The sequence below is a fragment of the Nerophis ophidion genome, linkage group LG12 (assembly GCF_033978795.1).
Source record: "Nerophis ophidion isolate RoL-2023_Sa linkage group LG12, RoL_Noph_v1.0, whole genome shotgun sequence".
Taxonomy (NCBI): Eukaryota; Metazoa; Chordata; class Actinopteri; order Syngnathiformes; family Syngnathidae; genus Nerophis; species Nerophis ophidion.
In genome coordinates this window covers 10,255,540-10,278,247 of record NC_084622.1, presented here as the reverse complement: position 1 = coordinate 10,278,247, position 22,708 = coordinate 10,255,540, and the positions used below count along the sequence as shown (strand labels likewise).

The 22,708-nt window shown below is 42.3% G+C and overlaps 1 protein-coding gene across 1 annotated transcript in view; it reads left to right on the top strand.

Annotated features, from left to right (window-relative positions):
* The window catches only part of pclob (piccolo presynaptic cytomatrix protein b), a 158,588-nt gene that overhangs the window by 98,276 nt on the left and 37,604 nt on the right, over window positions 1-22,708 (top strand). The window contains 3 exon segments of the mRNA XM_061918039.1: window positions 8,976-9,023; window positions 12,155-12,285; window positions 18,660-18,686. Of these exon segments, the coding sequence (XP_061774023.1) occupies window positions 8,976-9,023; window positions 12,155-12,285; window positions 18,660-18,686 (206 nt within the window).

The following is a 22,708-nucleotide window of genomic DNA, read 5'->3' as shown; positions in this document are numbered from 1 at the left end:
GGCTTAAAATCCCTTCTTTTTAAAAAAAAACAACTTTTTATAGATACATGCATAGTAGTTCTAGGGAATCATTTTTGGTGATTCAACCCCCATTTCCAAACTTTGATGCTGAGTGCCAAACAGGGAGGTAAGGGATCCCGTTTTTTATAGTCTTTCGTATGACGGGGTTCGAACTCACGACCTACCGATCTCAGGGCGGACACTCTAACCACTAGGCCACTGAGTAGGAAGAAGAAAATAGCATTATTGACTTTATTTTAACAAAAAAATTGTACAGTACATTAAACATATGTTTTTTATTGCAAGAACAATTTTTTCCTTATATACAAAACCCAAAACCAGTGAAGTTGTCACTGGAACTAATATGCATATATCTAAAAAAAAAAAAGCAATAAAAAAAAAAAGAAGGGTTTTTAAGCATTTTTTAAAAGCTTCCACAGTCTGTGGTGCCCTCGGGTGGTCAGGGAGAGTGTTCCACAGACTGGGAGCGGCGGAGCAGAAAGCGTTTGACATGCATACTGTATGTCATAGAAAAACTTCACTGAAGCAAGAAAAGAAGACAAATGTTTCCTATTGTACAAAACCCAAAACCGGTGAAGTTGTCACATTGTTTAAATGGTAAATAAAACCAGAATACAATGATTTGCAAATCTTTTTCAACCTATATTCAATTAGACTGCAAAAACAAGATACTTAACGTTTCAACTGGAAAATGTGTGGTTTTTTTTTGCAAATATTAGCTCATTTGGAATTTGATGCCTGCAACATGTTTCAAAAAAGCTGGCACGAGTGGCAAAAAGGACTGATAAAGTTGAAGAATGCTCATCCAACACTTATTTGAAACATCCCACAGGTGAACAGGCTGATTGGGAACAGGTGGGTGCCATGGTTGGGTATAAAAGCAAATTCCATGAGATGCTCAGTCATTCACAAACAAGGATGGGGCGAGGGTCACCACCTTATTAACAAATGCCTGAACAAATTGTCCAACAGGTTAAGAAACAACATTTCTCAATGAGCTTTTGCAAATAATCTAGGGATTTCACCATCTATGGTCCGTAATATCATCAAACGTTTCAGAGAATCTGGAGAAACCACTGCACATAAGTGATGATATTATGGACTTTCGATCCCTCAGGCGATACTGCATCAAAAAAACAACATCAGTGTGTAAAGGATATCACCACATGGGCTCAGGAACACTTAAGAAAACCTCCATCAGTAACTACAATTTGTCGCTACATCTGTAAGTGCAAGTTAAATCTCTACTATGCAAAGCCAAAGCCATTTATCAACAACACCCGGAAACTCCGCTGGCTTCGCTGGGCCGGAGCTCATCTAAGATGAACTGATGCAAAGTGGAAAAGTGTTCTGTGCTCTGACGAGTCCACATTTACATTGTTTTTGTGGAAACCGTGGACGTCGTGTCCTACGGAACACAGAGGAAAAGAACCATCCGGATTGTCCGAGGCGTGTAGAAGTCTCTATCTCACACGGGGACTGACTCAACAACAGCTTTTATTTTTCTCTCAAGCACTTGCATGACACACGACTTTCCAGTCCTCCTTTTGTCTCATGCTCTCCAAATCTCCCCCTTCCTCTGCTCCCGAGCGCTACGGTTAAAGACGACAGGTGATTAGATTAACACGTACCACCTGTGAAATCTGCCATCTGTGTCTCACCATCGATGGTGCCTGTCCTCAGCACCATGGACAGCGGCAGTGATCTTTTCTCCTGCAAGCGCGCTGGCCGCACCTCCACCCACACAAGGCGAAAAGTTGAACAGCCAGCATCTGTGATGGTATGGGGGTGTATAAGCGCCCCAGCCATGGGTAACTCACACATCTGTGAAGGCACCATTCATGCTGAAAGGTACATACAGGTTTTGGAGCAACATAGTCATAGTGGACGCCCCTGCTTATATCAGCAAAACGATGCCAAGCCACTTGTTACAACAGCGGGGCTTCATAGTAAAAGAGTGCGGGTACTAGACTGGCCTGCCTTTTTTGAAAATGTGTGGCACATTATGACGCGTGCCCGACTCCTAAAACCAGGTCAGACACCGACTTGTTTAACACGGCGGAGCTCGGCGTCGGTGCCCATCCTTCACACACGGCGGCGGTTCTGACTCCATTAGCGTTACATCACACAACACTTCAAAAGGGAGATCGCACGTGAAGGTCAAGCGGCGTTATGGCGTACATCAGGGAATGACAGGCCAATTATGATGGAACAAGTAAAAGGGGTCTTTCGGCACGTGAACCCCCCCCCCCCTTCCCAGGAGAGGTGTACAAGGACCATACGGTGATGAATGTGCTGCATGAAATATGAAACAGGCTGTGGCATACCAATTAGTTTTGGACATTAAATTTACTACGTTTAATATATTTATTCATTCATGTCAGCTTACCTGAAATATTTGATTCACCACTTCGAATATTGCACCTAAATCTCAAGTGTTTGCAATGATGCATCACTTTATTACACAACCCCAAAACCAGTGAAGTTGGCACGTTGTGTAAATGGTAAATAAAAACAGTATATAATAATTTACAAATAATTTTCAACTCACTTGATCATATCGCGATATTGCCATATTTTTTCTGAAAGGATTTAGTAAAGAAGATCAACGATAAAGTTCGCAACTTTTGGTCGCTAATAAAAAAGCCTTGCCTTTACCGGAAGTAGCAGACGATGTGCGCGTGACGTCACGGGCTGTATTCTCACATTGTTTACAATCATAGCCACCAGCAGCAGTGGCAACTTGAACGAGGATGAAAGATTCGTGGATGAGGAAAGTTAGAGTGACGCACTAGGAAAAAAAAAAAAAAAAGGCGACGGCAGTGGGAGCGATTCAGATGTTATTGTGGGGCGGTTTAGCTCGGTTGGTAGAGGCGGCCGTGCCAGCAACTGGAGGGTTGCAGGTTCGATTCCCGCGTCCGCCATCCTAGTCACTGCCGTTGTGTCCTTGGGCAAGACACTTTACCCACCTGCTCCCAGTGCCACCCACACTGGTTTGAATGCAACTTAGATATTGGGTTTCACTATGTAAAGCGCTTTGAGTCACTAGAGAAAAAGCGCTATATGAATATAATTCACTTCACTTCACTATTAGACACATTTACTAGGATATTCTGGAAAATCCCTTATCTGCTTATTGTGTTACTAGTGTTTTAGTGAGATTATAAAGTCATACCTGAAAGTCGGAGGGGTGCGGTGACCGCCAGTGTCTCTGATGGAAGCCATGGAGGAGCCAAAAAAATGGCAGCTGCCTCTTTGACAGCTGCAGGAGGATGCAAGCTCCGCTCATGTCTCCGGTAAGAGCCGACTTATTACCACAATTTTCTCACCGAAACCTGCCGGTTGACATGTGGTAGAGAAACATGTTGGCTTGACCGCTCTGTTTCATATTACCGGCTGTGTTTTGGTTGCTAAAGGCAGCTGCAATCCAACAGCATTCTTCTTTGATGTGTCCATTATTAATTGAACAAATTGCAAAAGTTTCAGCAACACAGATGTTCAAAATACTGTGTAATTATGCGATTAAAGCAGACGATTTTTAGCCGTGAGTGTGTGCTGGGATAAAATGTCCGCTCCAACCAATAATGTCACAAGCACGCATCAACATAAGCGTCATCATTCCGCGACGTTTTCAACAGGATACCTCGCAGGAAATTTAAAATTGCAATTTAGTAAACTAAAAAGGCCGTATTGGCATGTGTTGCAATGTTAATATTTCATCATTGATATATAAACTATCAGACTGCGTGGTGGGTAGTAGTGGGTTTCAGTAGGCCTTTAACATTCGAACTGAGAACCTTTTTTAAAAAATTTTTCAAATAATCGTTAACTTAGAATTTAAAAGTCGGCACAGGGGCATTGTCGTCTTGCTGAAATAAGCAGGGGCGTCCATGAAAAAGACGTCGCTTGGACTGTCTCAATGGGAGACCAGTCTGGACTACAGGCAGGCCAGTCTCGTTGCTGCACTCTTTACTATGAAGCCACGTTGTTGTAACACGTGGCTTGGCATCGTCTTGCTGAAATAAGCAGGGGCGTCCAAGATAACGTTGCTTGGATGGCAACCGGGCGGTATAGCTCGGTTGGTAGAGCGGCCGTGCCAGAAACTTGAGGGTTGCAGGTTCGATCCCCGCTTCCGCCATCCTAGTTACTGCCGTTGTGTCGTTGGGCAAGATACTTTACCCACCTGCTACCAGTGCCACCCACACTGGTTTAAATGTAACTTAGATATTGGGTTTCACTATGTAAAGTGAAACCCTAGAGAAAAAGCGCTATATACATATAATTCACAAATTCACAACATACAGTGGGGCAAAAAAGTATTTAGTCAGCCACAGATTGTGGGGCTCCACGCAAGATCTCATCCCGTGGGGTCTAAATGATCATGAGAACGGTGAGCACGGGGGGACCTGGGGAATGACCTGCAAAGAGCTGGGACCAAAGTAACAAAGGTTACCATCAGTAACACACTTCGCCGACATAGAATCAAATCCTGCAGTGCCAGACGTGTCCCCTGCTTAAGGCAGTGAATGTCCAGGCCCGTCTGAAGTTTGCCCGTGAGCACATGGATGATACAGAAAAGGATTGGGAGAATGTCATGTGGGTCAGATGAAACCAAAATAGAACTTTTTGGTATAAACTCAACTAGTCGTGTTTGGAGGAAGAAGAATACTGAGTTGCATCCCAAGAACACCACACCTACTGTGAAGCATGGGGGTGGAAACATCATGCTTTGGGGCTGTTTTTCTGCTAAAAAGACAGGACGATTGATCCGTGTTAAGGAAAGAATGAATGGGGCCATGTATCGTGAGATTTTGAGCCCAAACCTCCTTCCATCAGTGAGAGCTTTGAATGGTTGACCAAATAATTATTTCCCACTATAATTTCCAAATAAATTATTTAAAATTCCTACAATGTGAATGCCTGGATTTTTTTTTCACATTCTGTCTCTCACAGTACCTTCCAGAATTAATGGTGCCTTCACAGATGTGTAAGTTACCCATGCCTTGGGCACTAATACACCCCCATACCATCACAGATGCTAGCTTTTGAACTTTGAGCCTAGAACAGTCTGGATGATTATTTTCCTATTTGTTCCAGTTTCCAAAAAACAATTTGAAATGTGGACTTGTCAGACCACAGAACACTTTTCCACTTTGCGAACACTCAGTCCATCTTAGATGAGTTCGGCCCAAGCGAAGCCTTTCTGGGTGTTGTTGATAAATGGCTTTCGCTTTGCATATTTGTTGAGTATCAAACTTTTGACCGTTTTTTTTTGTTTTTACCAGATATTGACCACGTTGGGGTTCCGGTCAGATAACACATTGTCATCATTTGGACTCTTCCAACTTTATTGATGCATATTGGTTTAGGCTAGCTTCGGTTAGTATATCGTCGAAGACTAGATCACCGATTAAACGTAGCACACAAACAGGTTACCACAAATGTCAAAAGGGAAGCGGAAGTGACACCTATAGGAAGGAAGCAGAAGTGACACTGTCAAGAAATGCTTCAAAATAAAGTATCTAAAAATGTATATAAACATGAAGAATTCTTAACAATAGTAAACTTTAACTTGCACTTACAGATATAGCGACAAACTGTAGTTACTGACAGTGGTTTTCTGAAGTGTTCCTGAGCCCATGTGGTGATATCTTTTACACACTGATGTCGCTTTTTGATGCAGTACCGGCTGAGGGGTCGAACGTCACAGGTATTGCCGCTTACGTGCAGTGATTTCTCCAGATTCTCTGAACCTTCTGATGATATTACGAACCGTACGTAGATGGTGAAATACCTATATTCCTTGCAATAGCTGGTTGAGAAATGTAGTTCTTGAACTGTTGGACAAATTGCTCACCCATTTTTTGACAAAAGTGGTGACCTTCGCCCTGTCCTTGTTTTTGAATGACTGAGCATTTCATGGAAGCTGCTTTTGTACCCAATCATGGCACCCACCTGTTCCTCAATTAGCCTGTTCACCTGTGGAATGTTCCAAGTAAGTGTTTGACGAGCATTCCTCAACTCTCTCAGTGTTTTTTGCCATTTGTGCCAGCGTTTTTGAAACATGTTGCAGGCTCTAAATTCCAAATGAGCTAATATTTGCAAAAAATAACAACGTTTACCAGTTTGAACGTTAAGTATCTTGTCTTTGCAGTCCGTTCAACTGAACATAGGTTGAAAAGGCTTTGCAAATCATTTTATTCTGTTTTAATTTACTATTTACACAACTGCACTGGTTCTGAGTTTTGTACAATAGTAAACATGTATTTTCTGTTCTTTCTTTAGTGAAGTTTTACTTTGACATCCATTATGTATGTCAAACGCTTTCTGCTCCGCCGCTCCCAGTCTGTGGAACGCTCTCCCTGACCACCTGAGGGCACCTCAGACTGTGAAAGCTTTTAAAAAAGGCTTAAAAACCCTTCTTTAAAAAAAAAAAAAATCTTCTTTTTTTTTTTTAGATATATGCATACTAGTTCTAGCTATTAGGCTATTCTAGTTTTTATTTTTATTTATTTTTTATTATGTTTTTATTTTATTGTTTTTAATACACTAGCACTTTGAGGTTGTTTACCCAATGTAAAGTGCTTTTTACTAATAAAATCTATTATTATTATTATTATTATTATTATTTTGATATGCATATGGTGTAGTAACTGTAACATACCAAAATTAAATACAATTAATATGTCTAAATTGGAGATTGGCAATACGGCCTAAAATCTATATTGTGAGATCTATTGCAGTCTCCTGCAAGAAGATACTGTATTACAACGTAATATTTGGTGTCTAAATGATAATGGAAACATTTCAAAACAGATTTTAAAGGCTCCGAATTCGGCCGCTGGCATATGTACATAGTGTCATATCCGTTTGTTTTATTTTGTCAACATTATTATTAATCTGTTTGATGATTTAATGTTCATCTCTGGTTACATTGCTTGGTAAAATGTTTCTATCTACACTTCTGTTAAATTATCATAAGAACATATTCCTCAGTTGTTTGGATGCTGATCCAATGCTAAGTAGTTACAAAACAATGCTGATACTCATACTTGAAATGTTCAAAATCATTGAATGATACCATTTTCTGATCAAAATTATGTGCGAATATATTAAATAATTACTTGAATTTTTGGCTCTGATTTAAATCAGGCTTATATCCCGAGTTTATAAATAGTAATAATGACAATTTGTTCGATCAATTAAAAATAAATCGATCTAATGACTGTAGTATCCACCATATACCGACACTATATTTTGTATTATTACTATCCTTATTAGTATCGACTCGTCCATTTCTGTTTACATTCAAGAGTCGAGCTTAGCAGTTAACGGTTAGCATGTCTTCTTTGTAAAGTGTGTCGCGTGGCATGTTTAGCAAACCCTCCGCTGAAACGTAGTTCATTCACCGACACAGAGTCGAGGATTGCGGACTTGGAAGTGGCTTTGAAACGCTAGAACTTCAAGACCCGTTCGTTCTTTTGTCACTGTCAAAGTATGCGGGACATAACTAAAATGTGTATTCAACATACATTAAAAACCCAATCATCTGCCTTTTTATCTCATTTATATTGTGTACTGTCTATATTGTCTAACCCAAGACTGACTATATAAAGGATACTGTATGCTAACGCACATAGCTAACCAAAACACATAGGCTATGTGATTAGCCTAACTGCTAATAGACCACCATTGAGTTTTCAAACATATTCAAAGTAACTTTTTCATGAGTTTTTGTGTTTGGATCCATTGTACACCTCGATACTCGCAAAAACGAACCGTCTTGATGAGCTTTGTCAGACTTCCTTTTTACTTTAGCGCTAGCTGGTGGCTTTTTTGAGAGAAAAAAACATGCCAAAAATGTTGTATTTGCCAGAAGAGCACCAAACGAATATTCGTAGAGAAGATGTCTCACCTTTTTAAGCACTCTGTACCTTTTTGTTTTTGTTTTACTTTAAAAAAAATGTTGCATCCATTATAGACTGGAATTTCACACTATTATGTTAGATCCACTATGGAGTGAACTCTCACATTATTACGTTAGATCCACTATGGACTGGACTCTCACATTATTATGTTAGATCCACTATGGACTGGACTCTCACACTATTATTGTTGGATCCACTATGGACTGGACTCTCACATTATTATGTTAGATCCACTATGGACTGGACTCTCCCACTATTATATTAGATCCACAATGGACTGGACTCTCACACTATTATGTTAGATCCACTATGGACTGGACTCTCACAATATTATGTTAGATCCACTATGGACTGGACTCTCACACTATTATTGTTGGATCCACTATGGACTGGACTCTCACACTATTATTTTAGATCCACTATGGACTGGACTCTCACACTATAATGTTAGATCCACTATGGACTGTACTCTCACACTATTATGCTAGATCCACTATGGACTGGACTCTCACACTATTATGTTAGATCCACTATGGACTGGACTCTCACACTATTATGTTAGATCCACTATGGACTGGACTCTCACACTATTATGTAGGATCCACTATGGACTGGACTCTAATACTATTATGTTAGATCTACTATGGACTGTACTCTCACACTATTATGCTAAATCCACTATGGACTGGACTCTCCCACTATTATATAAGATCCACAATGGACTGGAATCTCACACTATTATGTTAAATCCACTATAGACAGGACTCTCACAATATTATATTAGATCCACTATGGACTGGACTGGTCCCCACATCTGCGGTCCCCTCCAAGGTTACTCATTCTCAACCCAATGGGTTGAGTTTTACCATGCCCTGATGTGGCATCTGAGCCGAGGATGTTGTTGTGGTTTGTGCAGCCCTTTGAGACACTTGTAATTTAGGGCTATATAAGTAAACTTTGATTGATTGATAGTTGATGATCTTCTTTGACCATTTGATCATTCTCCCTTTTTTCTCCTTTTTTTAGCCAACGGACACAATGAAGATTTCGCACCCCATAACTGGAGAAATTCAGGTAGAAAACACACTTTCTTCAAGCAAGAATACCTATAATCAAATAATACCGTTCGTCACCCACCCTTTATATCCAAACTGACTATGAACTCATGTTGTGTGAACTCATGTGCGATACGTGAGTTTAATCAAACGTGTTTGATCAAGCACAAAACGGGTAAGTTACAAAGTTTTCCGAGCAATAAAGTTTCCCGACAAGAACAAATTTTACTACGGATTCCATAATAAAATTTACTCTGTTACATGTGTACAGGGGAAGAAGATGGCACAGACAGCCGGGACGTCATTTTAGCTCTATTTTTTATTTACTTACAAGGGAAATGAGGCGTTTAATTAATCCAATCTAAGCGACTATGTGTGGAAATTAACTGAGGAGTCCTACCAGGAGTGTTGAGCGAGAGGCAGAAGTCCAAGAGGGGCGAGGCATGCTCGGAGGTCCGTGAGCTGGCATCAGGTCAAGGGCAGGAGAGAGGCGTCGAAGGTCTGTGTCCAGGCGGGAGGTGGAGATACAAGAAGCAGCCAGGGAACCAGAAGGGAATACGGGGAGACGAGACACACAGCTCGTGGCGCGGGAACGGAGGGACGCTGCTGGAGGACGACAAGGAAACACGAGACAAATGAACACAGAGGGGGAGAAAACACAGAGAGAAAGAGCGTAGAGCTTGATATGAGTCGCTTACTGTACGGGAACAGGTTTTCACTGGCTTAACCTCTTAAGGCCCAAGCTGTTTGTTTACATCCTTTTTTTAAATTTCTCTGTGCTATTTGAGCTTATTGGACCCTATTTAAAATAAAAACTAAAAATCATCTTTTAATATGATGTACTTAATCCATAAGTCCACAAACGTGTACTTCACGTATGGTGACATGCTAATTTTAATTTTTACACTTTTTTTCCCCCCAAATTCAATTGGATGTTATACTCTTCTGACACTACTAGATGGCAGTAGAAGTGTCCATATGTCGAAATAAGACCCCAATTCAGTAGTGTACACAATTTTGGAAATAAGAGCTAAAAGGTGCTGTCCACGCATGTGGCCACTAAGGCCTTTGTTACGAAGCCATGGAAGCTCATCAGCGACAAGTGTGTAGATTGCTGATTGAGCCGATGTCAGGTTCAAACACTGATGACATCTATTAAACAGACCAGAAGCAAGGAATCATGCAGAGACAGTTCAATTTGGCTCAATGAGGAGAGATTGTTTGGGCTGTACTCTTAGTTACAGGCATACTTGCTAACCTTGAGACCTCCGAATTTGGGAGATGGGGGGGTTCTTTGGTGGTAGCGAGGGGGTATAGTCTTGCATCTCGGAAGAGTTAGTGCTCCAAGGAGTTCTGGGTATTTGTTCTGTTGTGTTTGAATTGTGTTACGGTGCGGATGTTCTCCCGAAATGTGTTTGTGATTCTAGTTTGGTGTGGGTTGACTGTGTGGAGCATATTTGTAACAGTGTTATAGTTGTTTTTACGGCCACCCTCAGTGTGACCTGTATGGCTGTTGACCAAGTATGCCTTGCATTCACTTAAGTGTGTGTAAATGCCGTATATATTACGTGACTAGGCCGGCACGCTGTTAGTATGGAGAAAAAGCGGACGTGACGACAGGTTGTAGAGGACTCCAAAGGTACGCCCCCAATATTGCTGTCCGTGTGGAAATCGGGAGAAATTTGGGAAAATGGTTGCCCTGGAAGATTTTTGGGACGGGGGCTGAATTTCAGGAGACTCACGGGAAAAAACGGAGGGTTGACAAGTATGGTTACAGATCCAACCTACGCTCGAAGGTCCAGACCCACATGCTCCTCTATTTATTTGGGATTTCCCTGGTTACATCACTTAGGCTGCTTCTGAAGGAAGGGGGGATAATTTCAGCAGCCCCAGTTGGACACAATTAATTATTATTCAGAAATGCAAATGTGTTGACACTCGTGATATCGCCATGTCTCTGCTATGTCTGTGTCACGGTACTCGATGTTCTGGACACAAACACTGATACGAGACCACTCGCAATCTTGGATTTGCAAGTTGTTTCTTTTTGCACGGATAGAAAAGTACAACTTCAGCACAACTGATAATAACTATAGCAACAGCCTTTAACCCTTGTGTTATGTTCATATTGTTGTTACTTAGCCGTCGTGAACTAAACATCTGTTCAGTATTTTAACATAAAAGTGTTTGATTTTTAGTTATTAAAAGCCACAAAATGCAACGGGTCCATCAGACCCACAAACGCTGACAATATTAAAGTTAAACGGAAAATTTCTCTGCCAGTTTCTGCATCCCACATGGATTCTTCTTTTGAGTTTCTGCACCTGCGGTTCCCACACAAGGTTGCAACATTGTTTGTCAACACTGTCTGCTCTCATTTTCTCGCACATTTGACCCTCTGATGTTCTGTGTACCGACACTCCGTCCTTCTCCTGTCCAGCCTGCTGTGCTTGTGTGTGTGTGTGTGTGTGTGTGGTACACAGAACATCAATTTCCACACTTCTATTATGTCCAGTGGACCCGGACATCTTATATGTAATCAACATGGTCTGCTCCCATTTTCTCGCACATTTGACCCTCTGATGTTCTGTGTACCTACACTCTGTCCTTCTTATGTCTTGGTTTGCTGTGTGTGTGTGTGTGTGTGTGTGTGTGTGGGGTACACAGAACATCAATTTCCACACTCCTATTAGCCCCGGGTCCAGTGGACCCGGACATCTTACAGTATATGTAATAGAAATGTGTAGGGGGCGTGTATGATATGTGGTCATTAAATATGTACTCTGATATATGTTCTTCACAGAAAATAAGCCACACCCAGTGAGTCTCAGTTTGAAAAAATCATTAATTGTATAATTTTTCTTTTAATAAAAAATGAAAACGTGGCCCACAGACCCGAACACAAAACAAGGGTTAAGCTTAAGAATTGTGTGATAATTTACACATAATTATTCTAACAGCCGATTGAATGCAGCCGCCAGAGTGGCCCGGGCCGTGAAATAACCGTTAAACCATCCGTATGAATGCATTAGTTAAGAAAATAGCTCTTGGGAGAAACCAGACGATTGTTCACAGCTTTAAAACTGGCTTTTAAAACCAATAAAAAGGCATGATTGTTTCGCATTAAAAATCATTTCTCTTCCCACTCAGTTGCAGATCAACTATGACCGAAACGTGGGGAACCTGATAGTGCATGTGCTGCAGGCCCGGAACTTGGCCCAGAGGGACAACGACGGCTACTCGGACCCCTTCGTCAAGGTCTACCTGCTGCCCGGGAGAGGGTGAGCACCCGAGAGCGGCTCGTGACGTCTGGTCTGTGTCTGCCTTCCAGCTTTTTTGTGCTCGTCTTGATTTCTCTCCCTCTCCTGTTTGGTTCTGATGACTGTGCTGGATGTAATTATTAGAACTGACTTCATATGTTTGTATGCGAGAATGGGACAGGACATGATATGAGGCAGTCATTGGGATTGAACTGAATGTTTGAGTCGAATTACGCACGCTTTATTTAATGCGGTGTGCTTTTACTCTCGGAGTTATAGCATTGACCCGGATATAAGACAAACATGAATATAAGACAACCGCTCTTGGTGTTTGGGAAAACATTGTTTAACGTCTCGTAGTCTGCTGAAAGGATGTGAAGGGAAGTTGGCACATTGTGTAAATAAAAACAAAATACAATGATTTGAAAATCCTTTTCAACCTACATTCAATTGAATGGACTGCATAAAAAAGACACTTGACGTTCGAACTGGCAAATTTTGTTATTTTTTGCAAATATTAACTCATTTGGAATTTGATGCCTGCAGTAATGTTTAAAAAAAAGCTGGCACAGGTTGCAAAAAAGACCGAGAAAGTGGAGGAACGCTCATCAAACGCTAATGTGGAACATCCCACAGGTGAAGAGGCTAATTGGGAACAGGTGATATGTCATGATTGGGTTTAAAAGCTTCTTCCGTGAAATGCTCAGTCATTCACAAACAAGAATGGGGCGAGGGTCACCGCTTTATGAACAAATGCGAGAGCAAATTGTCCAAAAGTTTAAGATCATTTCTCCACTAGCTATAGCAAGGAATTTAGGTATTTCACCATCTACGGTCCGTAATATCATCAAAAGGTTCAGATAATCTGGGAAACTCATTGCACGTAAGCGGCAATGCCCGGGACCTTTGATCCCTTAGGTGGTACTCCATCAAAAAACGGCATCAGTGCATAATACTACCACCACCACTCAATGTTGGTGCGTTTGGGGTCATTGTCCTGTTGGAACACCCAACTGCGCCCAAGACCCAACCCCCGGGCTGATTATTTTAGGTTGTCCTGGATAATTTGGAGGTAATCTTCCTTTTACTCTCTGTAAAGCACCAGTTCCATACATCCATCCATCCATTTTCTACCGCTTATTCCCTTTTTGGGGTCGCTGGCGCCTATCTCAGCTACAATCAGGCGGAAGGCGGTGTACACGCTGGACAGTTTCGTTGGTTGCAAAACAGGCCCAGAGCATATTGCCACCACCATGCTTGACGGTAGGAAAGGTGCTCCTGGAATTAAAGGACCCTCCTTTTCTCCTCCAAACATATTGCTGGGTTTTGTTGCCAAACAACTACATTTTGTTTCATCTGACATCACATCGACAAAGATAAGACCTTCTTGAGGAAAGTTCTGTGGTCAGATGAAACTAAATTTGAGCTGTTTGGCCACAATACCCAGAAATATGTTTGGAGGAGAAAAGGTGAGGCCTTTAATCCCAGGAACACCAAACCTACCGTCAAGCATGGTGGTGGTAGTATTATGTTCTGGGCCTGTTTTTCTGCCAATGGAATTGGTGCTTTATAGAGAGTAAATAGGACAACTAAAATTGAGGATTATCTCCATATTCTTCAGGACAAGCTAATAGCATCAGCCCGGAGGTTGGGTTTGGGCACAGTTGGGTGTTCCAACAGGACAATGACCCCAAACACACGTCAAAAGTGGTAAAGGAATGGCTAAATCAGGCTAGAGTTAAGGTTTTAAAATTACCTTCCCAAAAGTCCTGACTTAAACGTGTGGACAATGCTGAAGAAACAAGTCCATGTCAGAAAACCAACAAATTTAGCTGAACTACACCAATTCTGTCAAGAGGAGTGGTCAAAAATTCAACCAGAAGCTTGAGGATGGCTACCAAAAGTGAAAATTGCCAAGGGACATGCAAGCAAATATTAACATTTATGTATGTATACTTTTGACCCAGCACATTTTCAGTAGACCCATAATAAATTCATAAAATAACCAAACTTCATGAATGTTTTTTGTGACAAACAAGTATGTGCACTAATCACTCTATCACCAAAAAAATAGAAGTTGTAGAAATTATAGGAAAGTCAACACAGCCATGACATGATGTTCTTTACAAGTGTATGTAAACTTTTGACCACAACTGTATACGCGCAATAAGTAAGCATGGAGATGACCTAAAAATAAATAAATACATTTACAACGGAGGCAAATAAGAATCGCGATTCGGATGTAAAAAACTATTTTTAAGAACCTCAAATGATCATAAATCGTATTACAAATAAGTGTTAATCACAAAGATTATTATTAAATTAACAAATAAGCCTTAGGCTTGGTTCAGGCTGATTAGAAAAATAAATTCAAATACAATATATATTATATTGTGCTAAAATAAACAAAATTAATAATAAATATGTTTCTTAAATAAATTGTCAATAAAATTAAAGTGCAAATGAAAATACAGCTTCACCACTGTAGTCATATTTTTGGCGCTTAAAAATGTCTCTTTGGCATTGGTGCCAGACTTCTGTTTGTTTTATATTGTCATTACTGTTAGGATCATGTTTTGTTCTGTAGGTTTGACTTCCTCCAGTTCTGGGTTCAGCACCCCTGAGTTTGTTTCAGTTGCCATGACTTACATTGTCACCTTGACTTATAAATTCAAAGCAACCCATCCATTCATTTGTAAGTACACAAATCAAACGCAAAGATAATTGTGTAATAATATAACGTGGTGATTATACATATACAAACCCCATTTCCACATGTGTTGGGAAATTGTGTTGGATATAAATATAAACGGAATGCAATCATTTTCAACCCATATCCAGTTGAATATGCTACAGACAACATATTTGATGTTCAAACTGATAAACAAAAAATTTGCAAATATTCATTAACTTTAGAATTTGATGTCAGCAACACGTGACAAAGAAGTTGGGAAAGGTGGCAATAAATACTGATAACCTTGAGGAATTCTCATCAAACACTTATTTGGAATATCCCACAGGTGTGCAGGCTAATTGGGAACAGGTGGGTACCATGATTGGGTATAAAAACAGCTTCCCAAAAAAAGCTCAGTCTATCACAAGAAAGGATGGGGCGAGGTACACCCCTTTGTCCACAACTGCGTGAGAAAATAGTCAAACAGTTTAAGAACAACGTTTCTCAAAGTGCAATTGCAAGACATTTAGGGTTTTCAACATCTACGGTCCATAATAACATCAAAAGGTTCAGAGAATCTGGAGAAATCACTCCACGTAAGCGGCATGGCCGGAAACCAACATTTAATGACTGTGACCTTCGATCCCTCAGATGGCACTGTATCAAAAAACGATATCAATCTCTAAAGGATATCACCACATGGGCTCAGAAACACTTAAAAAAAACACTGTCACTAAATACAGTTCGTCGCTACATCTGTAAGTGCAAGTTAAAACTCTACTATGCAAAGCGAAAGCCATTTATCAACAACATCCAGAAACGCCACCGGCTTCTCTGGGCCCGAGATCATCTAAGATGGACTGATGCAAAGTGGAAAAGTGTTCTGTGGTCTGACGAGTCCACATTTCAAATTGATTTTGGAAATATTCGACATCGTGTCATCCTGACCAAAGGGTAAGCAAACCATCCAGACTGTTATCGATGCAAAGTTGAAAAGCCAGCATCTGTGATGGTATGGGGGTGCATTAGTACCCAAGGTATGGGTAACTTACACATCTGTGAAGGCACCATTAATGCTGAAAGGTACATACAGGTTTTAAAACAACATATGCTGCTATCTAAGCGCCGTTTTTTCATCGACGCCCCTGCTTATTTCAGCAAGACAATGCCAAGCCACATTCAGCACGTGTTACAACAGCGTGGCTCCGTAAAAAAAAAAAAAGAGTGTGGGTACTTTCCTGGCCCGTCTGCAGTCCAGACCTGTCTCCCATCGAAAATGTGTGGCGCATTATGAAGCATAAAATACGACAGCGGACACCCCGGACGGTTGAACGACTGAAGCTCTAAATAAAACAAGAATAGGAAATAATTCCACTTTCAAAGCTTCAACAATCAGTTTCGTCAGTTCCCAAACGTTTATTGAGTGTTGTTAAAAGAAAAAGTGATTTAACACAGTGGTGAACATGCCCTTTCCCAACTACTTTGGCACGTGTTGCTGGCATCAAATTCAAAAATTAATGATTTTTTGCACAAAAAAATATGTTTATCTGTTTGAAGATCAAATATGTTGTTTTTGTAGCACATTCAACTGAATATGGGTTGAAAAGGATTTGAAAATCATTGTATTCCATTTATATTTACATCTAACACAATTTCCCAACTCATATGGAAACAGGGTTTTTGTATTCTAGTTTCTTCGAAATTGCTCTGATTACTGCTTCAGAATCAGAATCAGAAATACTGTATTAATCCCCGAAGGGAAATTAAGATTTTCAGCACAATCCCATTCAAGATCAGTCAAACATTACAGGGAGACAGAACGGGATCGCTGACGGGTCCAAACTGAGGCGAATGGGAAAAAAATCTTATAGCCATAGCACACATACACATGTGTGTAAGAGGGAAACTTCAAAGAACACAAAGGACATTCAATACATTAACAGAGCAGAGCTGATGCAACCATCCGTTTTTACAAACTGCCACAAAAGTAAAAAAAAAAAAAAAAAAAAAAAAAAGTGTCGCTGGGGTCGAGGCTGCATGGCCAGAGACAGGAGCAGACCCAACAAAGCAACCAAGAGACACGACTCCACTCTCTGCCGACCACCAACTCTCTGCCAGTTTCCAGTCCGTATGGATGAGCGAGGATGCGTCTAAAGCATGGGTGTCAAACTCTGGCCTGCGGGCCAAATTTGGCCCTCCCTGTAATTTCATTTGGCCCTTGAGGCAATGTCAAATTAACATTAGAGCTGACCCGCCGGTGTTATACAGCGGCGGTTTCGCTGTAACACCGCATTCACCGCTAATACTCATATTTGTCAACCCTCCCAATTTTCCCAGGAGACTCTCTCGAAGTTCAGTGCCCCTCCCGAAAATCTCCCGGGGCAACCGTTCTCCCGAATTTCTCCCAATTTCCACCCGGACAACAATATTGGGGCCATGCCTTAAAGGCACTGCCTTTAGCGTTCTCTGCAACCTGTGGTCACGTCTGCTTTTCCTCCATTCTAACAGCGTGCCGGCCCAGTCACATAATATATGCGGCTTTAGCACACACACAAGTGAATGCAAGTCATACTTGATCACCAACCATACAGGGCACACTGAGGGTGGCCGTGTTAACAATGCCAACACTGTTACAAATATGCGAACCCACACCAAATAATAATGACAAACAAATTTCGGGAGAACACCCGCACCGCAACGCAACAGAAGAAATAACCCGAACCCCTTGCAGCACTAACTCTTCCGGGACGATACAATATAACCCCCCCGCTACCACCAAACCCCGCTGGTCCCTATTAAAAGGTTAATTTGTTCAACCTTGGCCCGTAGCTTTGTTCAGTTTAAAATTTTGGCCCACTCTGTATTTGAGTTTGACACCCCTGGTCTAAAGAGACCAATTCTGTGAAGTTTGTCCAGCTCCGCAGCTCTGTCTCTTCACCCGCATCTCCTCCGGTCTCTCCAAACGGACTTTGGTGTGGCAGAGACCCAGCAGCTGGTGTCCATGGCCAAAAGGCTCCCGGTAGGCAGAGCCAGATACAAATGTTTGCACACTCTCGGCATTCTCTCGATGAGCTTCAACAGATAGTCACCTGAAATGGTTTCCACTTCCCAGGTGTGCCTTATCAGGGTTGATTAGTGGAATTTCTTGCTTTATCAATGGTTTTGGGACCATCGGTTGTGTTGTGAATGAGAAGGTGTGTCCAAGGTGTGTGATCCATCTTTTTTTAGAGTTTATTTACAGACACGGAATCTTGTATTTGGGTCAAAGTCATACCAAACCAAATGAGTCATCCGATTAAAACCTGTTTTATAACAGTTTGCCAGTCCTAGCTTGTTTCTCGTATTTCCAACCCCCTCTAGTCTCGTTCATAGAGCTTGAAAATAGCATCGAGATCAATAGAGCCAGTATCGTCTCTGTAACCGTATCTGTTCCAAAGAAAGCCCACTCTAGAGCATCATTTCTTCAACGTTGCGTACGTGTCTGACGTTGATGTCTGGGGTTGCATAGCAATTTGGCCGGTGGCCCTCATGTGATGATGCCTGTTTACATGCATTTCTTGATGGGGAGAGTATTGATTGCCTCAGCTCACTATCCTTTTACTGCACTTTCTTTCAAGCTCCTTGGGCTTCTCTGACTGTTTTGTTTTTGTTTGTTTTTTGGTTTTTGGGCTTTCTTGTTTGTGAAAATCTGCCCTCCTCTTCCTCTTCTGGACTCCCTCAGACAAGTCATGGTTGTCCAGAATGCAAGGTAGTGTGGTGCCGATCTTTGCTTTCAGTTGGTGTTTGACTTTTCTTTCCCGCAAAATGTAGTCCATTTTTTTTACCCCATCCCCTTTGTTGTGGTGTTTTTGTTTGTGTCTGCTCTGATTTCATGGCGTTAAGATCACTTGTACCATAGCTTTTACTCTCTGTGCCTCCTGCATTGCCTTGCCTCTATTCAAAGTACAGTACATCAGTGACTTTGCAACATTAAAATTGTGTTTGAAATCAATACCTTTGTTTGTATTGCCAGTGAAAGCGCATATTTAAAACATCTTTTCAGTTCATGTGCAGGTGGTGCTCGGGTTACGAACGAGTTTTGTCCTTGCGACGCGTTGCAAGCCGAGTTTTAGTGCGAGTCGGAAATGATCACATCAGTCATTCACTCTGTACACAGAACACACAAAGGACCTAACATGCAGTCATAAAATGAAGAAAATTAATGCGTATTTCTGGTCTTGTAATCCTCGTCCGTACTAAAGGATGATCAAAAGAGACGTCGTAGACGCTGTACTGAACTAAAAGTTGCTTTATTACAAGAGAATGTCCTTATACAGGACTGCAGTTCCTGAAGGAGGTCAGGTCAGAAAATTGAGGGACTCCTAACTTGGAGAAGCCAAACCATCAGTTTTTATATTTCTCCTCTCGGCATACTTGCTAACCCTCCGAAAATTTTTCCGGGAGACTCCCGAATTCCATTGCCCCTCCCGAAAATCCCCCGGGGCAACCATTCTCCCGAATTTCTCCCAAATTTCTCCCGACTTTCACCTGGACAACAATATTAAGGGCTTGCCGTGATGGCACTGCCTTTAGCGTCTTCTAGATTAGATTAGATTATATTACATTAGATAGTACTTTATTTATTCCGTAAGGAGCGTTCCTTCAGGAAAATTTAAATTTTCAGCACAATCCCATTCAAGATCAGACAAACATTACAGGGAGACAGAACAGGATCGCTGACGGGTCTGCCGGCTTCCAGCGCCCCTTACAAAAAAGATGAGATACAGGTAAACAAGGGGGGGGGAATAGAAGATTAAAATAAAATAATAAAAGCGGTCTTAGCCTGGGCCCTGGAGAGGGGGTGCAGACTGAGGCCAAGGGAACAAAACAACTACAACCTGTCGTCGCGTCCGCTTATTCACAATACAAACAGGTTGTATGTGGATTTTGCAGACACACATAAGTGAATGTAAGACATACTTGATCAACAGCCATACAAGTCACACTGAGGGTGGCCGTATAAACAACTTTAACACTGTTAAAAATATGCGCCACACTGTCAACCCACACCAAACTAGAATGACAAACACATTTTGGGAGAACATCCGCACCGTAACACAACATAAACACAACTGAACAATTACCCAGAATCCCTTGCAGCCCTAACTCTTCCGGGCTCCCATATACACAACCGCTACCACCAAACCCGGCCCTTCCCAAAACTTCCCCCCTCAACCCCAAACCCCCACCCTCTAATCTCCCGAATTTGGGGGTCCCAAGGTTGGCAAGTATACCTCTCGGTCTCTGATTGTGTTCCAAGTCAGGACAGCACACCTCGACCATAAAGGAGATGTTCATCTGTAAGAATCTGGAAAGACCACAGATCCAGGTCATACCTTAAATGTTGGTATTAAGCTATAGAGGTAGTCTTTTCTCAATGATAGGGCTATTACCTTTGCATTTCGAAGTCCCAATTAGGGCCTCTTTCCTTTCCTCCTTCCAATCCACCTGCGAATGTCAAACTAAGGAACCTTATCTTATTATGTGCTCAAAATGAAATATCAGTATTAACTTAAAGTTGGTGGTTTGCCTTCTCCAAGTTGAATACAAACCTTCACCATAAGCAAAACATAATACCCATCCATCCATTTTCCTCCGCTTATCTGAAGTCAGGTGACAGGGGAAGCAGCCTAAGCAGAGAAGACTTCCCTCTCCCCAGCCTGTTCATCCAGCTCCTTCCCGGAGATCCACCGGCATTCGCAGGCCAGCCAGGAGACATAGTATTCCCCGTGGCCTCCTATCGGTCGGACATGCCCAAAACAGCTCCCTAGAGAGGTTTTAGGGTGGCATCCTGACCAGATGCTCGAACCACCTCCTCTGGCTACTCTCGATGTGGAGGGGCAGCGGCTTTACTTTGAGCTCCTCCCGGATGACTGAGTTTCTCACCCTCTCTCTAAGGGAGAGCCTCCCGGATGACTGAGTTTCTCACCCTCTCTCTAAGGGAGAGCCCCGCCACCCGGCTAGAGGAAACTCATTTTGGCCACCTGTACCCGTGATCTTGTCCTTTCGGTCACAACCCAAAGCTTATGGCCAAAGATGAGGATGGGAACGTAGATCGACAGGAAAATTGAGAGCTATGCCTTTCGACTCATCTCCTTCTTCACCACAACGGTTCGATACAGCGTCCGCATTACTGAAGATGCCGAACTTATCCGCCTGTCACGATCCACTCCTACCCCACTCGTGAACAAGACTCCTAGGTACTTGAACTCCTCCCCTTGGGGGAAGATCTCTTCCCCAACACGGAGATGGCACTCCACCCTTTTCCGGGCGAGAACTATGGACTCTGACTTGGAGGTGCTGATTCTCATCCCCGTCGCTTCACACTCGGCTGCAAACTGATCCAGTGAGAGCTGAAAATCCTGGCCAGATGAAGCCATCAGGGCCACATCATCTGCAAAAAGCAGAGAGGTTATCTTGCAGCCACCAATCACTTCAGAGGCTTTCCAGCCAAATCACAAGCACATTTTCCTCACAGATAACGAGACAACTACACTGCTTACAGGAGTAGCATGTATTTAAAAATGCTCAAATATACTGTAGCAACACGGCAGTCAGGTAGTGTAAACAGTCTGGCATATCTGACTGCCTGTAAGGCAGTGAAAGTGATAGGCTGAGTCCTGGATTGTGTGACTGCCATCTGATCGTAGCCTGTTTTATTGTTCATTGATTACCTCTTTGTCATCCTGTCAATGTCCGGGGAGACGTTACAATACGGTCTTTATTCCCAATGATGGTCGCGACAGTTGGGCTCACAAGTGCGGGCAATAAAAATGGGCATTTCACCTTTTTGAATTTTATTGATGTTAAGGATCAAATCTGAGGCCATGGTTCTCAGTCGGAAAAGGGTGGACTGCACTCCTCGGGTCAAGAGTGAAGTATTGCCTCAAGTGGAGGACTGACTTCATGTATATCGCGTTCTTGTTCACGGGAAGAATAGAATGCGATATTGACAGACAGATTGGTGCGGCGTCTGCAGTGATGCAGTCACTGTACCGGTCTGTTGCGGTGAAGAAGGAGCTGAGCCAGAAGGCAAATCTCTTGATTTACAGTTCAGTCGACGTCCTTACTCTCACCTATGGCTTTGGGTAATGACCTAAAGGACAAGGTAGCAAATGCAAGCGGCAAAAATTTGTTTCCTCCGCAGGATGTCTGGGATCACCCTCAGAGAGAAGCTCGGTCATCCGAGAGAGACTCAGAGTAGAGCCGCTGCTCCTTCACGTCGAGAGGAGCAAGATGAGATGGCTCGGGCATCTACTACGGATACCTCATGGATGACTCCCTGCTGAGGTGTTCTTGGCATTTCCAGCCAGGAGGCGGTGACAGGGCAGACTTAGGACATGTTGGAGGGACTATGTCTCACAACTGGCCTGGGAATGCCTCCGTATCCCCCCTGTAGAACTAGAGGAGGACAGGGAAGTCTGGACAACTCTGCATAGACTGCTGCCCCTGGGACCCGGACTCGGATAAGCGGGCGAGAAAATGGATGGATGGATGGTCGATGTTAATTTGTATTTCCATGGTGATGGCTTTCCTTATCTCCGATGACGTTTGAGAGCATAATGAAGTGGAAAAAGTGAACTAATTAGTAATGTTATCCTTCCTCAGTTCCGATGCTGCATGAGTTGAACATCATGTATTCTTTCACCGCAATCGCCGTAAATAGTTCTTGAGTCACATTCTTATTTACGGACAACAAAACAAAGTTTGTAACTGATGTATGGGATTTTG